Raw genomic sequence first — 23,021 nt, 5'->3', positions numbered from 1 at the left:
TGTGGACACGGTGTGGGGGTACACGGTGATGGGCACAAGGTTTACACTCCTAAGTGGGAGTGAATGACATTTGGGACTTTGGTACATGGTGTGGGGAGTAGTGTTACAGAGTGACACAGTTATTGATGCTGATACATGTGTTATGGTTATTCTGCATATAGTAAACTGGTATACTTATACTCTTGTGTATGTGGTTACTATACACTGTATGTGGGTCCTGTGTGGGGTACATTCTACACTTCTAGAAACCTATTTATTTATTTATAAAATATTTTACCAGGAAGTAATACATTGAGAGTTACCTCTCGTTTTCAAGTATGTCCTGGGCACAGAGTAAAACAAAATAATACATGGTTACAAATACAGTTACATAAATGAACAAGGTATACATTATATACAAGACATTGCATGCACAGTTAAAGAAAATATATATTATGAGCGTATGAAACAGTTACAGACCAGATTAAAGTGTGAGACAGCCTTAGATTTGAAAGAACTTAAGCTGGTGGTGGATATGAGAGTCTCTGGTAGGTTGTTCCAGTTTTGGGGTGCACGGAAGGAGAAGGAGGAACATCCGGATACTTTGTTGAGTCTTGGGACCATGAATAGTCTTTTGGAGTCTGATCTCAGGTGATAGGTACTGCATGTGGTAGGGGTGAGGAGCTTGTTCAGGTAGCTGGGTAGCTTGCCCAGAAAGTATTTGAGGGTGAGACAGGAAAGGTGAACTTTGCGCCTAGACTCTAGTGATGACCAATCTAGTTCTTTGAGCATTTCGCAGTGATGTGTGTTTTAGTTGCATTGGAGAACAAAACGACAAATTGAATTGTAGAGGATGTCAAGTTTGCTAAGGTGGGTTTGAGGAGCCGAGCCATATACTATGTCTCCATAGTCAATAATTGGCATTAGCATCTGCTGTGCAATACGCTTTCTGACCAGGAGACTTAGGGAGGATTTGTTCCTGTAAAGTACCCCTAGTTTGGCATAGGTCTTGGTTGTCAGGGTATCAATGTGCATCCCGAATGTTAAGTGGGAGTCAAACCATAAGCCCAGGTATTTAAAACTAGTGACAGGTGTTAGGGTGGTGGTAGCGTTGGTTCTAATCAGGAGCTCAGTCACTGGAAGCTTTACAAATTTAGTCTTGGTCCCAAATACCATTGTTACAGTCTTGTCAGTGTTTAAAAGCAGTTTGTTTTGGGAAATCCAGTTTTCGAGTCTCAAAAAGCCAGACTGAAGTATGTGTTGAAGGTCAGAGAGGCTATAGCTGTGTGCATACAGGATTGTGTCATCTGCATACATGTGTATTGAGGCTTCCTTACAAGCTGTGGGAAGATCATTGATGAACACTGAGAAGAGTAGGGGCCCCAGAACAGAGCCTTGCGGTACACCACAGGTGATATCCAGGGGGTTGGAGTTAGAGCCTGAGATGGACACATGTTGGGATCTTCCTGATAGGTAGGACTGAAACCAGTTTAAAGCATGTTTCCCTATTCCAGAGCTCTGGAGTTTGTTAAGCAGGATAACATGATCAACTGTGTCAAAAGCCTTTGCAAAATCTAGGAATACTGCACCAGTGAGTTGTCCCCGTTCCATTCCACACTGGATTTCATTGCAAACTTTTAGCAGGGTAGTTACGGTGGAGTGTTTGGGACGAAACCCAGACTGGAATTGGCTAGGGAAATTTGTCTTGGTATAGAAATCGCTTAATTGGGAGTGGACACATTTTTCCATAACTTTGGATAGAATTGGGAGAAGTGAGATTGGCCTGTAGTTTGAGACAGTGTTTTTGTCCCCACTTTTGAAGATTGGGACAACTCTGGCAGTTTTCCAGGTCTTAGGGATATGGCCTGCAGACAGGATAGAGTTGACTATGGACGCAATTGGTTTGGCAATGGCTGGGGCACCAAGTCGTAGGAACCTAGATTGTAGTAAGTCGGGTCCACATTGGCTGCTTAGTTTTAGTTTGAGGAGCGCTTGTGTAATCTCCTCTTCAGATACTGGGCTAAATTGAAAATTGTGGGCAGTGTTGGGAGGGGGTGGGACTGTAGGTATACTCCCAGGATGAGATTCATGTTTGGGGTTTGAGCTACGTTTCGCTAATAAGTTAGTGGCACACCCCACAAAGTAATCATTGAATGCATTTGCAATGTCAGTGGGGTTTGTCAGAGTAATATTGTGCTTTTGCATACCTTGTTTGCCTTGTGCACACGTTCCGCAGGCATCTGTAGTGATTGAGATCCTTGGTAGTGCCAGTTACTTTGTAGCTTTTCCACAAGGCATCCCTGAACTGGTAGAGTGCTATAAGGTCAGGTGTAACCCATGGAAGGTGGGCACCCCGTACCCTTATTCTGCGTAGTGGAGCATGGGTATCGCAGAGTTTTAAGAACTTGGATTGGAAATAGTCGAGCGCAGAATCAGGGTCGGGAATTAAATCGATTCTGTGCCATGGGCAGTTGGTAAGGTCATCCAGAAACTGTTGTGGGTTAAAGTTTTTAAATGTTCTAGTGAGGAGAACTTTAGGGCTTGAATGGGGCGGTTTAATTTTCCTTACACAGTACACTATTGCATGGTCACTGAAAATATCAGGAAGGATGCCAGAGGATTGGATTCTGCTGGGGTTTGAGGAGAGAATCCAGTCTAGCAAGGAATGGTTATGCGACTTCAGGTTTATTCGTGTGGGTTGGGAAATGAGTTGCGATAGGTTAAGTGACTTGAGTTGTATCTGGATTTTGTGGTTTTTAGGGTCAAGCCAATTGAAGTTGAAATCCCCTAGAACTAGCAGCTCACTCTTCTCATTCAGAGAGGAAATGGAGGCAAGAAATTGGGTGATATCAGTCAAGGATTGTAGAGGGGCTTTAGGGGGGCGGTAGATGCCAGCAAGCAAGATGGGCTTAGAAAAGGGGAGGCAGATTTTGCCAACTAGAGTTTCAAAAGAGGGTGGACTTGGTGGGCAATGTAACAGTGTAAATTGTAAGGTGTCTGCAATATAAAATAACACCCCTCCTCCTCTCTTTGACCTATCTCTCCTAAAAAGGGAGTATCCCTGAATGGCGATATTTGCATCAGGGGTTTTAGAGGATAGCCATGTTTCTGTAAGAACGATGGCTTTGGGTTTATGCATAAGGCACCATGCCCTTAGTTCATCCAGTTTGGGCAGCAGGCTCCGGATGTTTATATGGGCGACAGATAGCCCTTTTTGGAATTTAAAGGTGGAATTCTCAGGGGCATGGGACAGAGCTGAAATGGGAGGACCTGGGTTAGTTTCAACATCACCTGCTAGAGAGAGTAATAGTATGAGTAGAAATTTGGGTAGTTGTTTGCAAGTTGTAAATTTGTGGTGTTTTCCATTTGAGTGTGCGGTGGTTGGTGTGCTGGTTTTTAGAGTTCTCCACCAACATTCAGTAGATAGTGCAAGGCTTTTGAGTAGTCCAGGGTGTATGGTGATGTTGGGTGTGGGCCAGGATGGAGGAGTTTGTAGTGGATAGAGGGAGTAACATCTCCATGAGGCCAGGAGAAAGAAAAAAGTTAAAATAAATAGCAGGTTCATGATGGCAGAGGTAGGCAGTGCTGCAAGGAGCTGTTGTGAGCAGAGTGAGTGTGTGCAGACTAAACAGCAGGGGTGGGCCTGTACCTTGTCAAGTGTTTTGCTGCATTGCAATGCTAGGGTCAATTCAGGGTTTCAGTGTTTTGTGCAGTCAGTTTTGGGAGAGGCTGCAGTGAAAGAATTTGTAAAGGGGTGGGGGGTTAAACTATGCAGGCTAACAAGCATGGGATCATAGTGTGATCTGAATAGCTTACCGTTTGTTGTCTTGAGTAAAAGAGTGTGCAGTAGATGCAGTCCCCAGTCACCTGTAGTCTAACTGTTTTTATCACTTAAAAAGCTCACTTTAAATGCCTCACTGCCTAATGCAGTTCCTGCCCAATGCAGCGAAGGTGTTAGTATTATACACAAAAAAAAATCACATGATCCTCCCCCTCCCCAATCAGTCAGCTTGTTCCATTTGGTCAATTAACAGCACAGAGTTAAGAGGGAAAAAAAAATTACTTTTTACATTCAAACATACTAACTTATATATCAATTCAACAAGGCCAGATTCAGTCTTATACAGAGGGTTTCAACATCAGGAACATACTTATGTATCAATTCAACAAGGCCAGATTCAGTCTTATACAGAGGGTTTCAACATCAGGAACATACTTATATATCAATTCAACAAGGCCAGATTCAGTCTTATACAGAGGGTTTCAACACCAGGAACATACTTCTATATCAATTCAACAAGGCCAGATTCAGTCTTATACAGAGAGTTTCAACATCAGGAACATACTTATATATCAATTCAACAAGGCCAGATTCAGTCTTATACAGAGGGTTTCAACATCAGGAACATACTTATGTATCAATTCAACAAGGCCAGATTCAGTCTTATACAGAGGGTTTCAACATCAGGAACATACTTATGTATCAATTCAACAAGGCCAGATTCAGTCTTATACAGAGGGTTTCAACATCAGGAACATACTTATATATCAATTCAACAAGGCCAGATTCAGTCTTATACAGAGGGTTTCAACATCAGGAACATACTTATATATCAATTCAACAAGGCCAGATTCAGTCTTATACAGAGGGTTTCAACACCAGGAACATACTTATATCAATTCAACAAGGCCAGATTCAGTCTTATACAGAGGGTTTCAACATCAGGAACATACTTATATATCAATTCAACAAGGCCAGATTCAGTCTTATACAGAGGGTTTCAACATCAGGAACATACCTGTGAAGAGAATGCAATTAGATCCATGTCATATCAGCTGAGGTTATTGGTTATTGGTCTTGCATGAAGAAAGTGAGTATATTAACTATATATATATTAACTGTAGTCTAACTGTTTTTATCACTTAAAAACCTCACTTTAAATGCCTCACTGCCTAATGCAGTTCCTGCCCAATGCAGCGAAGGTGTTAGTATTAACGCAGGTGGAGGCGCTGTAAGAAAGATCGTTCCAGAGGATTCACCCCAGGTTCCCATCAGTGGAGGCTCGGGCCTCCTGTGAACCTGCAGGTATACGCACCACACCTGGTAACACATAGGTTCCCCCTCACATGCACTCTATCTGCGATTGGGGTAGAGGGATTACCCGTTACATTTGGAGGCGCTAATGAGGCAAGTCCCGCCCTTACAAACCCTTGCGGTAGGACAATTCCCGCCAATGCCTCATCCTTTGAGCTATGCCTAATACTCATGCAATATCCAGGCTTAGAAGATGCCAGAATATTGGGTCATCGCACTGACACCAACGGATTATGGTGCACCGTACTAGTCACAGGGGGATGCGAATTGTCCACCGAGCAAGGCCCATCCAACTTGTTGTTCCCCGGGGCCCTCAGCTCAGGGTGTCTTGTTATCTATCCTGAAATGCAGATTAAACTTGAACCCTGTAGCCCCATTACAGACTTGCTAGAGACTAGTATGCGCATGTCCCCGTCCCCACCCGAAAGTATATGCGGGGATGAGCTCAGTGTATTATCCTGTGCTAATTGTCGCTCAAGTAGGCGGAGCTCCAGCACCAACCTCAGCCCCAGTAGAATGGGAGAAATCCAATTACTAGCCCAGGCCATACAACAATGGGGTGGGCCCAAGCAGGAATCCCCTCCTCCACAGCCATACCGCAAGTTAAAGATCTTTTCAGGGTTAAAACCTACTCCCACCGGTGAGGATGCTTTTGATGTTTGGAAGGAATATGCTTCACAGGTACTGGAGGAGTGGACCTGCCCTGATGCGGTGAAAAGACAACGAATTATGGAGTGCCTACGCCCGCCTGCGTCCACTACCATCAAAATGTATAAAGATCAGCATACGGAGGTTAAAGCTCATCAGATGATGGTGTCTCTTACCCGGGCATATGGTAGGGAAGATGATGTGAGTGAGTTATGGACTAAGTATTACAATCTCCGCCAGAAAGAAGGAGAAGAACTATCAGAGTTCATACAACGGATCCAATTGATCTTGGGGGATCTACGTTCCCGCCAAGTCATCAAGGCCTCAGAAGTGAATGAGTATAGGCGCACTCAATTCCTGTGGGGATCCAAATGCACTCATCATATCGTAGTAATGATCAGATGCGCGCTACGGAAGGGGGGCCCCCCTACTCTAGAAGACCTCCTGGATGAAGTGAAGGGTCATGAAGCCTATACTAGGTTACATACTCCCAAGAAAACCAAGGAACTCCTCAAGAGTGATACCCAGGGAGCCTCCATTCCCAAGGTCAAGAAACCCCCATGTCAGGAGGAGGAGGAGACTCCGCCCAAGACACCCTTCATGAGGTCCCAACCATCAGGAAGAACCTCTCCTACATACCTGGTTCGTCCCGAACGCAGTGAAATCGTCTGTTACGGCTGTGGTCAGAAAGGCCACTTCTCCTGGGACTGTCCAGAAAAGGGAGACCCGGACGAAAAACCTCCCAATAGAAGAGGTTCAACTCGGTCCATGGTCTGCCACGTACAGACGGCAGAGACTGAAATCTCTTGAACTCCTCCTGAACCCGCCGCGGCCACTCCGGAACCAAGCTGCGGTAATGAAGTCCCACCACTGGACGAGTACAGTCAAGTGGGCCCATCTGCTATAGTGCGTGTTGTGCTAGAAGAGGTCTATGCCGCTGCCTTACTGGACACCGGATCCCGGGTGAACATAATATATCGAAAATTCTACGATCAGCACCTCACGCACTGCCCCTTGCGGTCAGCGGAACATATGAAAGTGAGGGGGTTAAGTAATGAAGATTACCCCATCGAGGGGATCGCAAGGGTCCAGCTGGAGATACATGTCTCATCTAACTATTTTCTCTTATATTTTTGTAACAGCACTTGATTGTTTAGTGTTTTTTACCACTTGAAGACATGCCTGGTACTCGCGTCGATTTTTAATGTTAAAATTTTTTGTTGAATAAAGTTTTGAAATTTTGAAGGTTTTTTTTTTTTGTATTTCCTTGGTCGCGCGCTGACATCATCACGCCGACGTCGCTTCTGAGAGTTTCAGGAAGTGTTTTGCAATGAATTTTGGCGCGCTTCTGGGGACTACAAAAAACGGCAGGGTGAGTACTGTAAGTCACCTTGATAAAGAGCTAGCGCTCGAAACGCGTTGGTGGGGGGTCTAGTACCCCACAATGTTGTTGTTATCTTTTTGTAGAATTCATTAAATCTTTTTGCATGGGAACTAGCTCTCTTTAGCAATCCTCATTTGTTGATCCTGTGTGGCTGCTGGTGCCTGCTTTTTCCCATCTGTATACTGTGGCAATTCCGGTCACATATTACCCCAGTGTCCCCACAAGCCGGGAAACGCCAACTCCCAATGAAATCCCAGAGAGTTTCATTGGGAATACTGACACTTTCTCCCATCGTCAAAGACGTACTTCCCACCAGGATAATGTTGCCTATAACACTGACTGGAGAGGGATTTCACACTCAAGCACGGGCGTTCATTGATTCCGGTTCCGCAGGCAATTTCATCGATGAGACTTTTGCTAGATGGAACAATATTCCATTTATCAGTAAGAAGACGCCAGTAGGTCTGGAGGCTATTGAAGGTCGACCTCTACAGCCGGCATTCATCACGCTACAGACGGTGCCTCTCCTACTGCAGTTCGTCGACGTCCATATGGAGATCATTACTTTCGATGTTATCCACACTCCCTCTGTTGAGCTGATTTTGGGTCTTCCTTAGCTTCAACTCCATAAGCCTCGCATCGACTGGACAGATCGGGAACCTATCCAGTGGAGTGCTCATTGTGCCAAGACATGTAAAAGGATTTTCCAGAAGATTGGTGGGTTGACTACCCTGCCAGAGAAGGTCGATTCCCTACCTTCTGTGTACTGGGAATTCCGTGATGTGTTCGACGAAGCACATTCCGAGGTTCTACCTCCGCACCGTTCATTCGACTGTCCTATTGACCTACTACCCGGGGCACCTCTTCCCAGAGGACGATCCTATCCTCTCTCTCTCCCAGAGACTAAAGCCATGAACACTTACATTGCAGAGAATTTAGAGAGGGGTTTCATCCGAAAGTCTTCCTCTCCAGTCCGAGCAGGTTTCTTTTTTGTCAAAAAGAAGGACGGTTCTCTTCGTCCATGCATAGACTACCGGGGTTTGAATAACTTCACACGCAAGAACCGCTACCCACTGCCCTTGATACCGGAACTCTTCGACTGTCTCCAGGGAGCTACCATCTTTTCTAAATTGGATTTAAGAGGTGCCTACAATTTAGTAAGGATATGTGAGGGGGACGAGTGGAAGACTGCTTTTAACACCCATGACGGCCACTACGAATACCTGGTCATGCCGTTCGGTCTGTGCAACGCACCAGCAGTTTTCCAGGATTTCGTCAATGAGATTTTTCGGGACATTTTTAACACATTTCTTATTGTTTACCTAGATGACATCCTAATCTTTTCTAAATCTCCTCAAGAACACATCAAACACGTTCAACAAGTGCTGTTACGCCTTCGGGAGAACCATCTCTTTGCGAAATTGGAGAAATGTCAGTTCCATCTCAAGTCGGTGGCTTTTTTGGGATACGTTATCTCTGACTCCGGATTCAATATGGATCCAGAGAAACTTAAGGCTATCTTGGACTGGCCCCGTCCGACCACTCTCAAAGCCGTGCAACGCTTTCTAGGTTTTGCAAATTATTATCGACGTTTCATTTGCAATTTTTCTTCTACGGTATCTCCCATAACTGATCTCACTAAGAAGGGTGCAGCTCCTTCATCATGGTCTGAGACCGCCATACGGGCATTTAATCTGCTAAAAAAGGCTTTTGTGTCTGCCCCTATCCTCACCCACCCAGATCCTAAACTTCCATTTACCTTGGAGGTAGATGCCTCGGACATCGGGGCTGGGGCTGTTTTATCCCAAAGGACCTCTCCCTTAGCCAGACTACACCCATGTGCCTTCTTCTCGAAGAAATTTTCGTCCGCAGAACGGAATTACGATGTCGGGAACCGGGAGCTTTTGGCGATCAAGTTGGCATTAGAAGAGTGGAGACATTTCTTAGAGGGTACGGAGACACCTATAACCATACTCACAGACCATAAGAACCTTCTCTACTTAGAAGGGGCACGTCGTTTGAGCTCTCGACAAGCCCGCTGGGCACTATTTTTTTCACGATTCAATTTTCTTATCTCCTTTATTCCTGGCTCCAAAAATCTAAAGGCGGACGCCCTATCTCGACAGTTCATGGCAGAGGACAAGTCTGAAGAACAGCTAGAGACAATTATTCCCTCTAGATGTATCCTGTCCGCCAATTCCTTTGATATTTTGGACAAAATTCGATCCGAACAATCACAAATTCCGAGGGGGCTCAAGGTTCCGGAGGGAAGACTCTACACGGCACCCCAACACCGCAAAAGGGTTCTCGAGTGGTGCCATTACTCTAAATCAGCAGGACATCCAGGGATACGGAAGACCAACGACCTTGTTCAACGTACCTTCTGGTGGCCAGAGAGGGCTAAGGATGTGGAGGAGTTTGTTAAAGCGTGTGGCACGTGCGCCCGCAACAAAGTACCTCGGGTCAAACCAGCAGGCCTTCTTCTTCTCTTACCCATTCCAGATCGCCCCTGGAACCATATTTCTATGGACTTCATTGTAGAGCTTCCAGACTCCAAAGGAAAGAATACGATTCTTGTGGTCATTGATCGTTTTTCCAAACAGACTCACCTTGTTCCCTTGAGGGGTCTTCCAAATTCCTCCAGGCTTGCGGATGTTTTCATCCAGGAGATTTTTCGTCTTCACGGAGTGCCTGCAACCATCGTCTCTGATCGTGGGTCCCAATTTGTGTCAAGATTTTGGCAAACGTTTTCCCGTAAAATGGGTATTTCACTTCAATTCTCCTCGGGATACCACCCACAGACCAATGGGCAGACGGAGAGGGCCAACCAAAACCTGGAACAATACCTTCGGTGTTTCATAAACGATACACAAGATGATTGGGTGGATCTGCTTCCTTGGGCTGAGTTTGCTCTTAACTCTCTTCGCAATGACTCCACTCAAGAATCTCCCTTCTTCATAAATTGTGGTTTTCATCCTTCCTGCCTATCCTTCTCCCCTCTATCCTCAGGAGTACCAGCGGTTGACAAGCACATCTCCCAGCTGAAAGACTTATGGACGAGGATTCAGGAGAACTTAAAGGTGGCTACAGGGAGACAGAAACTCCAGGCAGACTGCCTTCGACACGTGGAGGCCCTGGTCCACGCGTACAACAGCACACGCCACGAGTCCACTGGATTCTTTATGTTTGGACGAGAGGCGAGACTGCCAGTAGATGTACGTCTTCGAGTTTCAACGGATGGGATACACAATGCTACCCATTTCAAATATGTGCAAAGACTTAAGGCCAATTTGCAACAGGCTTACCAACAGGCCGAGAAGTCTACAGCTAAACTGTATGCGGACAATAAAAGACGATACGACCATAAAGTCAAACATCGGGAGCTTCATCCTGGGGACGCTGTGTTGCTTCGTAATCTGGGAGTCCCCGGAAAACATAAATTGGCTGACCGATAGAGAGATGGTGTATATGAGGTAGAGTCACAGATGCCTGGTCTCCTGGTATATCGCATCAAAGACACTGAAGGCCGGGTAAAGGTCTGGCATCGTAATCATCTTCTCCCCATTCCACAAGTGGGAGACGAGGAAGCAGAAATACTGGCCACACCGCTGAACAGTGAGTCCTATTCATCAGAGATTGGTCAAGAGACTGTAAATAATTATACCAACTCTGAAACTCCGGAAGATCCTATGGAAGGACCCTCTCAAAGGGGCTATTCCACTGAATGGGCATCTCCCGGAGGAGCTACGGGTAAAGGGCCCCGTAAGCCAACGCCTACTAAGGTGGACCCAACAGGCCAACCTTTGAATCCACAGAGCCCATGCTTTGTGCCAAACAGAGACTGTTCAGAGACATTTCTCCCCTCAAGAGAAGAGGCTGAGCCTCAGGACTGTACCTATTACTCCCCAGAGGAAGTTGCTGAAGAACAGCTCCGTAGGAGCCAAAGAGTAAGGTACCCTCCAAACAGGGTAACCTATGACCAAATTGGTAGAGTTCAGTCCGTCAATGTAATGTTCAGTGAAATGTGCAATCTCATATAGAGCTGATATGACGTGATAAGTTGTATGTATGTTACTGCATTTTTCATTATATAACTTCTGTATATAGTTGCTTAAGTTGTGGCCCAAGTGAGAACTTTGGGGTTTTTACCAGGGGGAGTGTGTAGCCCTGGACCCCCATTACCTCCGCTCTCCGGGGCAAGGGCGAGTGCTGCCGGAGCCAAGCGGTGGACCCACCGGCACTTCTGGAGGGTGGGGGCCGAGCAGGGAGCGCTCCGGTGCACCGGAGGCTCCATGGCGGCCCGACAGTGCAGGGCGCCGCTATGTTGTTCTTCGTGCATGCGCAGTGCAAGAAGGAGATGCGGCGGCGATCAGAGGCATTGCGCATGCGCAGTGATCGCGCGCGCCGCACTAGCCTACCAGGGAAGGCTCTTGGAAGGGACTACATGTCCCATGAGCCTCAGGAGAGCACCACATGACACCAGGGAGCCAATAGGGCTGGAGTATCTCCCTGCTCTCAGGGATTGATACATTTTGCGCACCGAGCCCATGTTAGTCGGCGCCAGGAGAGTCTAGGGGAAGGAGGTGAGGGTGCAGGGGTCAGTGACCCACTGCACTAGGACAGCAGCCCCCCTAGGCCCTAGTTAGCCCTGAGCCACTCAAGAGATTGTGTCACTGCAGGGACAGGCCCTAGGTTAGGGATCCTGCCCCCTTTATTACCAGTAGCACAGTTAGGGACACAGCGGACGCTGCGCTTCCCATTCCGAGGCTTGGGATCAGGCCTACTCCGCAGAGAGAGCGGAATCATCCCCCGGTGGACAGCCCTGACTGAGCACCGCACTGGTGGAACCGGACGTCGCCCAGGAGGTCGTTGGATCCTTTTCGGAGACCCTTTGAATGCCCAGGTGCAGCCGCACTGGGCAGGTATTGTAAATTAAGTGCACCAACTACAGAGTACTCACACATAGTGGCAGCGCTGACCACGGGACAAGGGTTATACTGTGGACACGGTGTGGGGGTACACGGTGATGGGCACAAGGTTTACACTCCTAAGTGGGAGTGAATGACATTTGGGACTTTGGTACATGGTGTGGGGAGTAGTGTTACAGAGTGACACAGTTATTGATGCTGATACATGTGTTATGGTTATTCTGCATATAGTAAACTGGTATACTCTTGTGTATGTGGTTACTATATGTGGGTCCTGTGTGGGGTACATTCTACACTTCTAGAATCCTACTCAGGTGGAGGCGCTGTAAGAAAGATCGTTCCAGAGGATTCACCCCAGGTTCCCATCAGCGGAGGCTCAGGCCTCCTGTGAACCTGCAGGTATACACACCACACCTGGTAACACATAGGTTCCCCTTCACATGCACTCTATCTGCGATTGGGTTAGAGGGAATATCCGTTACATTCACAATAGAATACCAGGCAAAAAAGCGATTGGGATATTGTTGTCTTGTGTTTCCTAAACAATTTCTGTGTTTATCCCCTCCCCATGAAAAATAGTTATTTATAATCGCTGTAAGGTATGTCAGTCCAAGTAATAAAGAATACAAATCACCATGTATTTAGAAGACACTTAGAAATTTCATAAGCCAAATCTGATAAAGAAGATTTCTATGTTGTTCTGTAAATCATAGTATGGGTGATTGAGATGAAAGACAGTTAACCGTGACCAATTTTCAGGCATTCTAATTATTTACTTTGTTAAAACTATAAAAACCTACATCTGATTTTCTGAATTCAACAATTCTTCACAAGATACAGTATTTCCAAATGCCAAAAAGACAGGTATTGAATTTTTAAAAGCATTTTGTAAGTACTGTATAATGATTTGTGTAGTTACTGTAAAATAAATAAGACTAATTTGGGCAGCTATTCAGATACACTATAAATAACCACACTACACCACACAAGAAAGGTTAACTAATTCATGTCCTTTAAAGCAATTGATGAGTATTACTATATTATTTAAACCTTCTTCCATTTGGAGAAAGGTGATCATAAAAAGCATTACTGAATTGCACAAAAGTTGGTCGCACTTACCAGAATGCCCTCCTACTGTCTCTGTACGTTCTTCCTATCAATCAATTAGATTGTAAGCTCTTCGGAGCAGGAACTCCTTTTCCTAAATGTTCTTTTTATTTCAGACGCACTTCTCCCCTTTGTGTTATTTATAGTATTTATTATTTATATGATTGTCATGTATATTACAGTACTGCTGTGAAGCGCTATGCACATTAATGGCACTATATAAATAAAGACATACATACATACAAAATTTCACAATCGAAGAGCCTTTGCTACCCACAATTAGCATTTTGTGAAAAAATATTTTTTTCATTGGTATTACACTCCATTTTCGGATCCAGGAGTACCACAGTTTATAATATATTCACCTCTGAACTCCAACCACATCTAAACAATGCACCTTTATTAACAGCCATGCACGTGCAATGCTATGGGCTATTTTTTAATTCCCAACAGTACCACTGAATATCTGATGCACTGACAGGTCGGCGGGAACACAGAGGAAGCTCTGCTTAATAAGTCACAATGCGTTAAGGGAAACCAATGGCATAATCATTCGACTTGTAAAATAAATGTTAATGGAAATAGGCATATTTTATAAAGTTGTTTTAGTAAAACGAATATATTTAAATGGAGAGTCAGTCTTTTTTACTACAAAAACATCCATGTGATTTCATATTGTACAGCATTCTAATATGTCAGATTTTGTATTCTCTTGGCATTTTGGGGCATATGTATCATGGTAAAGGTGGAGTAATTCTGGGGCAAGGATCCCTCTATGACGCACTCTACCTCCACTGATATTTAAAATATAACTTTATTAATGTTAAGAAAACACAGTGATTAAAACCTAAACTAAAAGTGCACTGTGGGGCAAAGAGCGTGGGGTAACAACGTAATGGGTCTAATAGTTGCCAGTAGTGCTAGTGTGAACCCTAACAGAAATAGATACATCTCACAAAAATTCATCATATACTGTAACTACAGCAAAGGTTAAGATGATCCCCAAAAAAAGGAGGAGAAAAAATAATGTCTATCATGAGGAAAAGTCCAGCATACATAACTACAAAAAAAAACAAAAAACCAGAGAGAGAAGGTGAAAAAAGTATAATAATACAAAGAAAAGGGGGGCAACGCCAACCTTTCAGGGTACTGACCATTTCTTCTGGCCCATTCCTACGTTTATAGGTAAAAAAAACAAAAACTTAGTACTTCCCTTGAATGAGAATCTCCTTGAAGTCCAATTTGTTAGAAGAAGTTGTCTCAGTTTAACACCGCAGAGGTTAGACTAGACGGACTTTCTGATCGGTGCTCTACCAGAGAACAGCTGCAGCGGCTTTTATCCAAAATAGATGCATAGGAGTCTACGGATTTCATGTGTAGTGTTCTGCCGTTTAACAGCTGAGACAACTTCTTCTAAACAATTGGACTTCAAGGAGATCCTCATTCAAGGGAAGTACTACGTTTTTGTTTTTTTACTTATAAACATTGGAATGGGCCAGCAGAAAGGGTCAGTACCCTGAAACGTTAATGTTTCCCCCCTTTTCTTTGTATTATTATCCTTTTTTCACTTTTTCTCAGGTTTTTTTGTTATGTATGTTGAACTTTTCCTCAAGATAGACATTACTTTTTCTTCCCACTTTTGGGGGATAATCTTAACATATGCTGTAGTTTTTGGTACATTTTTGTGAGATGTATTTATTTCTGTGTATCCACATTCTAATTAAGTAATACATTCTTAATTACCTCAATATAGAGTCAATATATTTGTTTATGTGAGTGCGGAGAATATCATTGTATTTATAGGAATTTACAGGGATTCCTTTTTTTTTCCCCAGCACCATATCTTAAAGATTTTCTGTATATATTATACCTTGGTGGTGCTGTTTGCATCTTCATATATCTATTAACATTCGGTGTCACCACCAAGCTCATTTTTTCCCAGACCGGTGTATCTTTGCCGTAGCAGACTAGAAATAGTGGCACTGTGAGAAACACATTATTTCTAAAGGGAGACAAAGGAAATACAAGATAACAGAATACCAGGCAATACTGTAGTTAGTTAAAGTTGTCTCATTTCAAAGCATGTTCATTTGACAAATCATCTTCACAATGTAGAAATGAAGATGGAAAATGAAAGCTTTTCGGCTATAATTAAATGAGACGTTTTATTTTGTTGTTGCAGATATTGAAAAGGACTTGGCACTTATGGCTGAAGCAAGCATGTCACGGAGCCCAAGCAACCAGCACAGTGGTATAGTTACTAGTAATCATCAAGGAACTTTCCATGTATCTCAAGTACAGAACCCAAGACCACAAGTGCCAAATCCAACCACAAAAAACTTACAACTTCACCTTCAAGGGAACAATTCACCGCCTCAAGCTAACAATAGAACACAGGGTTCAAATCTGCCAAGCAGTAGGCCTCTGACTCCTAATTCACAGTCAAACAAACTTCAAACACTTCCAACTACATTAGGCAGACCTGGGACACCAAATAGCTTGCAGTCCCGGCCCCTCACTCCTAGCAATCACGGGAACAAGGATGGAATCATTCCTGGTCAAAGAAATAGATCTGTAACTGTTAAGAGTCAAATCGGATGGACTGCCAGCACGCCATCAGGAGTTCCTACTCCTACAGGAGGAGAAAATATAGGAAACGTCTCTCAAAGAAACAGTGTCACAGAAGTAAGAATCTATTTTTTCTTTCACCACAACAATATTAAAATGTAGTGTTGGGTATGTTTTGAGTGCTATTTGTGGACCACATATATTAAAATGAGGATGTTGTTGATTTCGGAACTACTCCCTTTGTGCAAACACAGCAAAGTCTAAAGCTAAGAGAAATCCTAATGTAACATATTATTTTAATCTGTTTGGATAGAGTATTATAATTGTAATCAAGATCTTCAATTGTACACCATATGTACAGCCCTAAAAGGCGGTCTTCTCCCCAAATCCAATTCACCACAAAACTTTTGGTAAATTGGTGGGGAGATGCCTCGATGAGCAGCGATGTTTCGGGACTTAGAAAAAATCAGGCCCTTTCCTGCCTCGGATTGATGCCGGGGGTCTCCGGAGCTGATAGCCATTAACAGCAGCTCCGGACCCCCCCAGCATGCATCCGAGGCAGGAAACATGCATGTACAGCAACTTCATTACCTTAGCGGCTAACCGCTAAGGCAACGAAGGGGTTAAACACCCGTGCCAAGCTTACTGTAAGAAACATACAATACAATACAATACAGTTGCTAGCGGGGGTGGGTGAAGGGGGAATTTGGCCCTTAGTGGCTGTTTAGGCCTTGCGGGAGAAGTTAACCCCTTCATTACCTTAGCGGTTAATACCGCTAAGGTAATAAAGGGATTAACCCAACCGCTACCCACCCGCAAGGTCTAAACACCCATCCTTAGGGCTAATACCCCCTTCACCCACCCGTGAGGCCTAAACACCCACCCCTGACTGACTATACCCACCCTATACCCATTGAGTAGTATAGTGGTACATCATACCCATATAATAATATGGGCATGATACGCCTCTATAGCACTCAATGGGCACCCTAATCACAATACAGTAATACACAAGACACACAATAATAAAATGTAACTAAACTTCAAAAAATCACACGTCACTAAATACAAACAATAGCCAGCTAATCCAATCAATACAATCAATAGTAACATCAACATCAACATCAACATCAACAATGAATTAATTAAACCATTAACCAATCTAAACAATTAATTCCGAAACCAACTCAAAATAAATAGTAACACTAACCAATGTAAACAATGAATTACTCCAACATTAATGAATTTAAACAGTTAAATAGAAAGAAAGTCTAACAATCTCTGAAGTAACCATAAAACACATTAGCTAACATAATATAACATTAAATACAAACGAACACCAATCGCAAACCTTTAATGACATTAAGCATGAAAAAACAATCAATCACATCCACATAATACATGAAATGCCAAAAAGCAACACCAATACCAAGCGAGAAATGCCCCCCAAATATTGTCATAATAATGTATTAATCTGTACCCTAAAGAGGTACCGATTAATATATTATCAGTCAATGTGCCTCCCCCCCAAAAAATCAAAAACACATCCAAAGATTAAACCTGTAAAAAGAGACATTTACAAACATTGAATATATTACTTACCATTAGAAGCGGTGGCCCTCCGACTCCCGGGGTAACAGGAAGCTCACATACCTTGAAGGCCTCCAACAGCATCCGATGCTATCTGCCATGAAGATCCGGCTCAGGTACCCCAATCTTCTTTTTTCTTTCTTTAATCACCTTCTTCTATCTTCATCTGTAACCATTTCTTGTTCTTCTTTATCTTCTTTCTTCATCTGTCAATCCAAAATACCCCATGTTAAATCCCAGCCGATGCTGTCTCGTCGGCTTCTTGGGCTCAAATGAGGCGTCACGGCCTTAAATATGGCTTGTGACGTCACATTTACCCTCAAAATGGTTAACAGTCACCTGGTTGGCTGTTAAAACCATGTGCAGACTTTAATTATTTTTTTTTGCCGTGACGTCACTTAAAGGGAATGATGCCAGCCAATCAGAATGCTATGCTTCATTTGCCTTTAAGATGATGTCACGAAGCCGGCGTCAGATGGTATTTCAGCCAATCAGATCGTGGGAACAAATTCCACACTCTGATTGGCTGAACTACCTTGTGACACAGCGGCCATCTTGGATTTCGTGGCATCATGTTAAAGGGAAATTAAGCACAGCCATTCTGATTGGCTGGCATCATTCCCTTTAACATGACGTCACTAAATCCAAGATGGCCGCTGTGTCACAAGGTAGTTCAGCCAATCAGAGTGTGGAATTTTTTCCCATGATCTGATTGGCTGAAATACCATCTGACGCCGGCTTTGTGACGTCATCTTAAAGGCAAATGAAGCACAGCCATTCTGATTGGCTGGCATCATTCCCTTTAAGTGAGGTCACGGCAAAACATTTTTTTAAGTCTGCACATGGTTTTAACAGCCAATCAGGTGGCTGTTAACCATTTTGAGGGTAAATGTGACGTCACAAGCCATATTTAAGGCCGTGACACCTCATTTGAGCCCAAGAAGCCGACGAGACAGCAACGGCTGGGATTTAACATGGGGTATTTTGGATTGACAGATGAAGAAAGAAGATAAAGAAGAACAAGAAATGGTTACAGATGAAGATAGAAGAAGGTGATTAAAGAAAGAAAAAAGAAGATTGGGGTACCTGAGCCGGATCTTCATGGCGGATGGCATCGGATGCTGTTGGAGGCCTTCAAGGTACGTGAGCTTCCTGTTTCCCCGGGAGTCTAATGGTAAGTAATATATTCAATGTTTGTAAATGTCTCTTTTTACAGGTTTAAACTTTGGATGTGTTTTTTGATTTTTTGGGGGGAGACACATTGACTGATAATATATTAATCGGTACCTCTTTAGGGTACAGATTAATACATTATTATGACAATATATGGGGGGCATTTCTCGCTTGGTATTGGTGTTGCTTTTTGGCATTTCATGTATTATGTGGATGTGATTGATTGTTTTTTCATGCTTAATGTCATTAAAGGTTTGCGATTGGTGTTCGTTTGTATTTAATGTTATATTATGTTAGCTAATGTGTTTTATGGTTACTTCAGAGATTGTTAGACTTTCTTTCTATTTAACTGTTTAAATTCATTAATGTTGGAGTAATTCATTGTTTACATTGGTTAGTGTTACTATTCATTTTGAGTTGGTTTCGGAATTAATTGTTTAGATTGGTTAATGGTTTAATTAATTCATTGTTGATGTTGATGTTGATGTTGCTATTGATTGTATTGATTGGATTAGCTGGCTACTGTTTGTATTTAGTGACGTGTGATTTTTTGGAGTTTAGTTACATTTTATTATTGTGTGTCTTGTGTATTACTGTATTTTTATTAGGGTGCCCATTGAGTGCTATAGAGGCTTATTATGCCCATATTATTATTATATGGGTATGATGTACCACTATACTACTCAATGGGTACAGGGTGGGTATAGTCAGTCAGGGTGGGTGCTTAGGCCTCCCGGGTTGGTATCGGGTCATGGTGGGTTAACCCCTTAATGATTATAGCGGTTAGTAACCGCTAAGGTGATTAAGGGGTTAAGGGCCATTAGAATGTATTTATTTTGCATATATGCTTTCTGGCAACGGAGGACAGAGGGACCTGCTGTTGTGGTAAGTATAACTTTATTTATTTACTTTATTTATGTATGCTAAGGCAGTGTTTAATAATGGGCAAATAATCTATTATCCATATCTGGATAATAGTTATTTTGCCCATTACTGTACTGTATGTGTTTGGGCGGAGGGGGGGGCGTGTATTGATGTTTTTTTAAAATATGTATTAATATACATTTCTTTAATAGTGTAGAGGTGCAGGGGGTCTCCGGAGCTGAACCACATTGGTTTTATGTCCGGGGACCCCCTGCTTCCCGAGATACAGGCACCTTTATGGGGTGCCAGTATCCCTCTGCATCGAAATGTCCCGCGTCACGTGACCGGGACATTTCCTTGCATAGGACATACCGGCACCCCATAAAGAGGCCTGTATCTCGGGAAGCAGGGGGTCCCCGGACATAAAAGCAACGTGGTTCAGCTCTGGAGACCCCCTGCACCTCTACACTATTAAAGAAATGTATATTTAAATAAATAATTTTCGGGCGACATTTCAGCTGGGAGAGGCGGCTCTCTCTGAGCAGCTCTCTCTGCAGCAGAAATGAATCGCTGGTTTAGGCCTTTTCAGAGGCTCGATGCTCTCGCTGGCAGCAACTCGCCCGTTTTGGGCATTTTGCTATCACTGGTAATCGAGCCTTTCTGAATACCGTGATAGCAAAGCCCAAAAAACAGTCATTTTAAATTCCCTGGCGATTTTTTTTATCAACCCTCTCTGAATAAGGCCCTATGTTTTTTTGTTATCATTAACATTCAAACTGTTGGATGTTTGATGCTATGCCCTAGGAACCCAAGTACACTGACAACCGACCTCCATAATGGGCTAGTGGTCTGCTGTATCAAGTCTGCAGGTAGCCAATATGTAGAGAAGAAATGGTACCACAGTAAACGAATGACAATTATATATTTAATGACTTGAATATAGGTGGTTTAAACTTTCTTTTTTGTAAGTATTTAAAAAAAAAAAAAAATAATAAAGATTAAAACTTTCAATGTCTGCATAGTAACCAAATGCTTTTGAGTGGTTTTCCGGTCTTTCTCTAAGCTGTTTTGAGAAACTGTCAACTATTGTGCATACAGGTAAATTATTGACCAGATATTTTTCTTTTTGTGTCTTATTTGGCTAATGATGGCAGAACAATTAGTTTAAAGAATAAAGTAGAAGAGCAATACGTATTTAATAAGGAAACAATTACACAAAACCAAAGAAATAGGAATATTTTACACAAGAACAATTAAAAAACAATTATATTGATGTTGTTTAGATAAAAATGTTATGACGATTATGTGGACGTTCCCTTCAAATGCTATTATTTAGTACATATTTTACAACAGTAAAATATTTCAGGAAAAGTCCCTAAAGCAGTCAGAGTAAATTGTATAATAGAAAATTGTTCTATCATTAACTTTGGAAATGCATATATAAATAAATTAATATGTATAATCAAGAAAGAAAAAATACTTTTGACTGAGTAAGAGTAATGTTACACTGCAGATCTGTGGTCATATGTTCTTTGGAGTATGTACAGGCATACCCCGCATTAACGTACGCAATGGGTCCACAGCATGTATGTAAAGCTAAAATGTACTTAAAGTGAAGAACTACCTTTTTTCCACTTATTGATGCATGTACTGTACTGCAATAGTCATATACGTGCATAACTGATGTAAATAACGCATGTGTAACAGGCTCTATAGTCTCTCCACTTGTGCACAGCTTCGGTACAGGTAGGGAGCCGGTATTGCTGTTCAGGACATGCTGACAGATGCATGTGCAAGCTGCCGTTTGCCTATTGGGCGATATGTCCTTACTCGCGAGTGTACTTAAAGTGAGTGTCCTTAAACCGGGGTATGCCTGTATGTATGTATGTCTTTATTTATATAGCGCCATTAATGTACATAGTGCTTCACAGTAGTAATACACGTGACAATCATATAAATAACAAATAATACAAATAACAGATCATGAGAATAAGTGCTTCAGACATAAAGTAATATTTAGGAAGAGGAGTCCCTGCTCCGAAGAGCTTACAATCTAATTGGTAGGTAGGAAGAACGTACAGAGACAGTAGTAGGGCATTCTGATAAGTGTGTCTGCAGGTGGCCAAGATTTATATATCATGTGTATAGTATTAGCCAAGCTGGTACTCATATGCTTCTTTAAGCAAGTGTGTCTTAAGGTGGGTCTTAAAGGTGGATAGAGAGGTGCTAATCGGGTATTGAGGGAAGGGCATTCCAGAGGTGTGGGGCAGTCAGTGAGAAAGGTTTAAGGCGAGAGAGGGCTTTAGATACAAAAGGGGTAGAGAGAAGGCATCCTTGAGCAGAACGCAAGAGTCGGGATGGAGTCCGATGTTACTATTTGATAGAGCTGATTCTTCACAGTTTGATCCATGGAATAGTTTGGAGACTCTGTTGTAATTGCAAGATTACAAGATGGTACCCAAATAAACCCCCCTTGAGGTAACCAACAATAAATGATAAAATAAACTCTTCACTTTAAATACATGTCATAACACTTTTCCATAGCATAGTGGATGGAGGGTAAGTTATTTATTTAGGTAGCTGCCTATGAATGCATGTGCATTTACAGTTATACAGTATTATTATGAGTTCCTTTGTTGCAGAACAATGTTATGATTATGGTAAAGAAGGGTGGGTAGCCATGCAAGTTCTTTCTTCCATGTAGTATGGTGGTATGATACCTTTTATGGGACCAACAAGTAGTTATACTCAATCAAGAACCTGTGAGGTTCTAGAACATGTAACATAACTACTTGTTGGTCTAATAAAAGGTATCATACCTCCTACTCCCTCTCCATCCTTTGTTATTTTACCATACTGTATATCTCACTTAAAAGATGCAGTTTCACTTGTGTGCTGATCGGGGCACTTCAATGAGAGTTTCCGTGTGGTAGTGCCTTGATTAGCACTATTGCAGTTTCATCATTAACCAAGAAAGAGTGATATCATTGATGGGTGACATGTGATGGGCGACATGGGATTTGCCCTTTATTAAAAAAAATAAAGGTACATATTTTTAAAACTCTTTAATAAACATTGTGTTTCTATTAAAACCAAGTGCTTTAGGGGACTTTATTGTTTTTTTTTTAATTATTTGCCTATAGATAGTTGTCATTTCATTTTGACACCTTTTTCCTTTGTTGTCTTTTGAAAAAGAAATATCTGTTTCATAATGCATTTCCCAAGGCCAACATATTCACTTTTCACAGAACACAAATAATATGAAAATGGAATATTTGAAAGTGATAAAAGTAATATTTGTACTTACAGGATGATTTAATCTTTCTGAATAAGTCAATTGAATGTGAATATGTGTGTGTGTTTGTATGTGTGTGTTTGTATGTATATATATATTGAGAAAAGAAAAAAGCGCAATCCTATGTAACTGTTAAAAATAAGGAAAATTTTAATAAAGGCAAAGAAAGCTTGGTTGCTGGACAAACAGATATAACAAACACAAAATAACAATAAGCCAATACAAATGGGATAATAGAATAGAGGAAAAATAAATGTCCAAAAACTGTGTCAAAAAACTGTCCAATAGATCTATTGTGAGGGAGTAGCACTTGTAGATGATAAAGCACTTAATTCCATAGCATTGAATGTGAATGAAGCAACAGATGGGGAGTGGAATGACTCTGATGTA

At 42.5% G+C, this 23,021-nt stretch overlaps 1 protein-coding gene across 3 annotated transcripts in view; it reads left to right on the top strand.

Annotated features, from left to right (window-relative positions):
- The window catches only part of C2H8orf34 (chromosome 2 C8orf34 homolog), a 464,168-nt gene that overhangs the window by 370,588 nt on the left and 70,559 nt on the right, over positions 1-23,021 (top strand). For all 3 annotated transcript variants that reach the window (XM_075583770.1, XM_075583769.1, XM_075583766.1), the window contains exon 12: positions 15,324-15,826. In XM_075583770.1, the coding sequence (XP_075439885.1) occupies positions 15,324-15,826 (503 nt within the window). The remainder of the gene's footprint in view (positions 1-15,323; positions 15,827-23,021) is intronic.

The sequence above is a fragment of the Ascaphus truei genome, chromosome 2, assembly GCF_040206685.1.
Source record: "Ascaphus truei isolate aAscTru1 chromosome 2, aAscTru1.hap1, whole genome shotgun sequence".
NCBI classification, from domain to species: domain Eukaryota; kingdom Metazoa; phylum Chordata; class Amphibia; order Anura; family Ascaphidae; genus Ascaphus; species Ascaphus truei.
The sequence above is the reverse complement of the archived record's forward strand: the minus strand, read 5'-3'. Positions and strand labels throughout refer to the sequence as shown.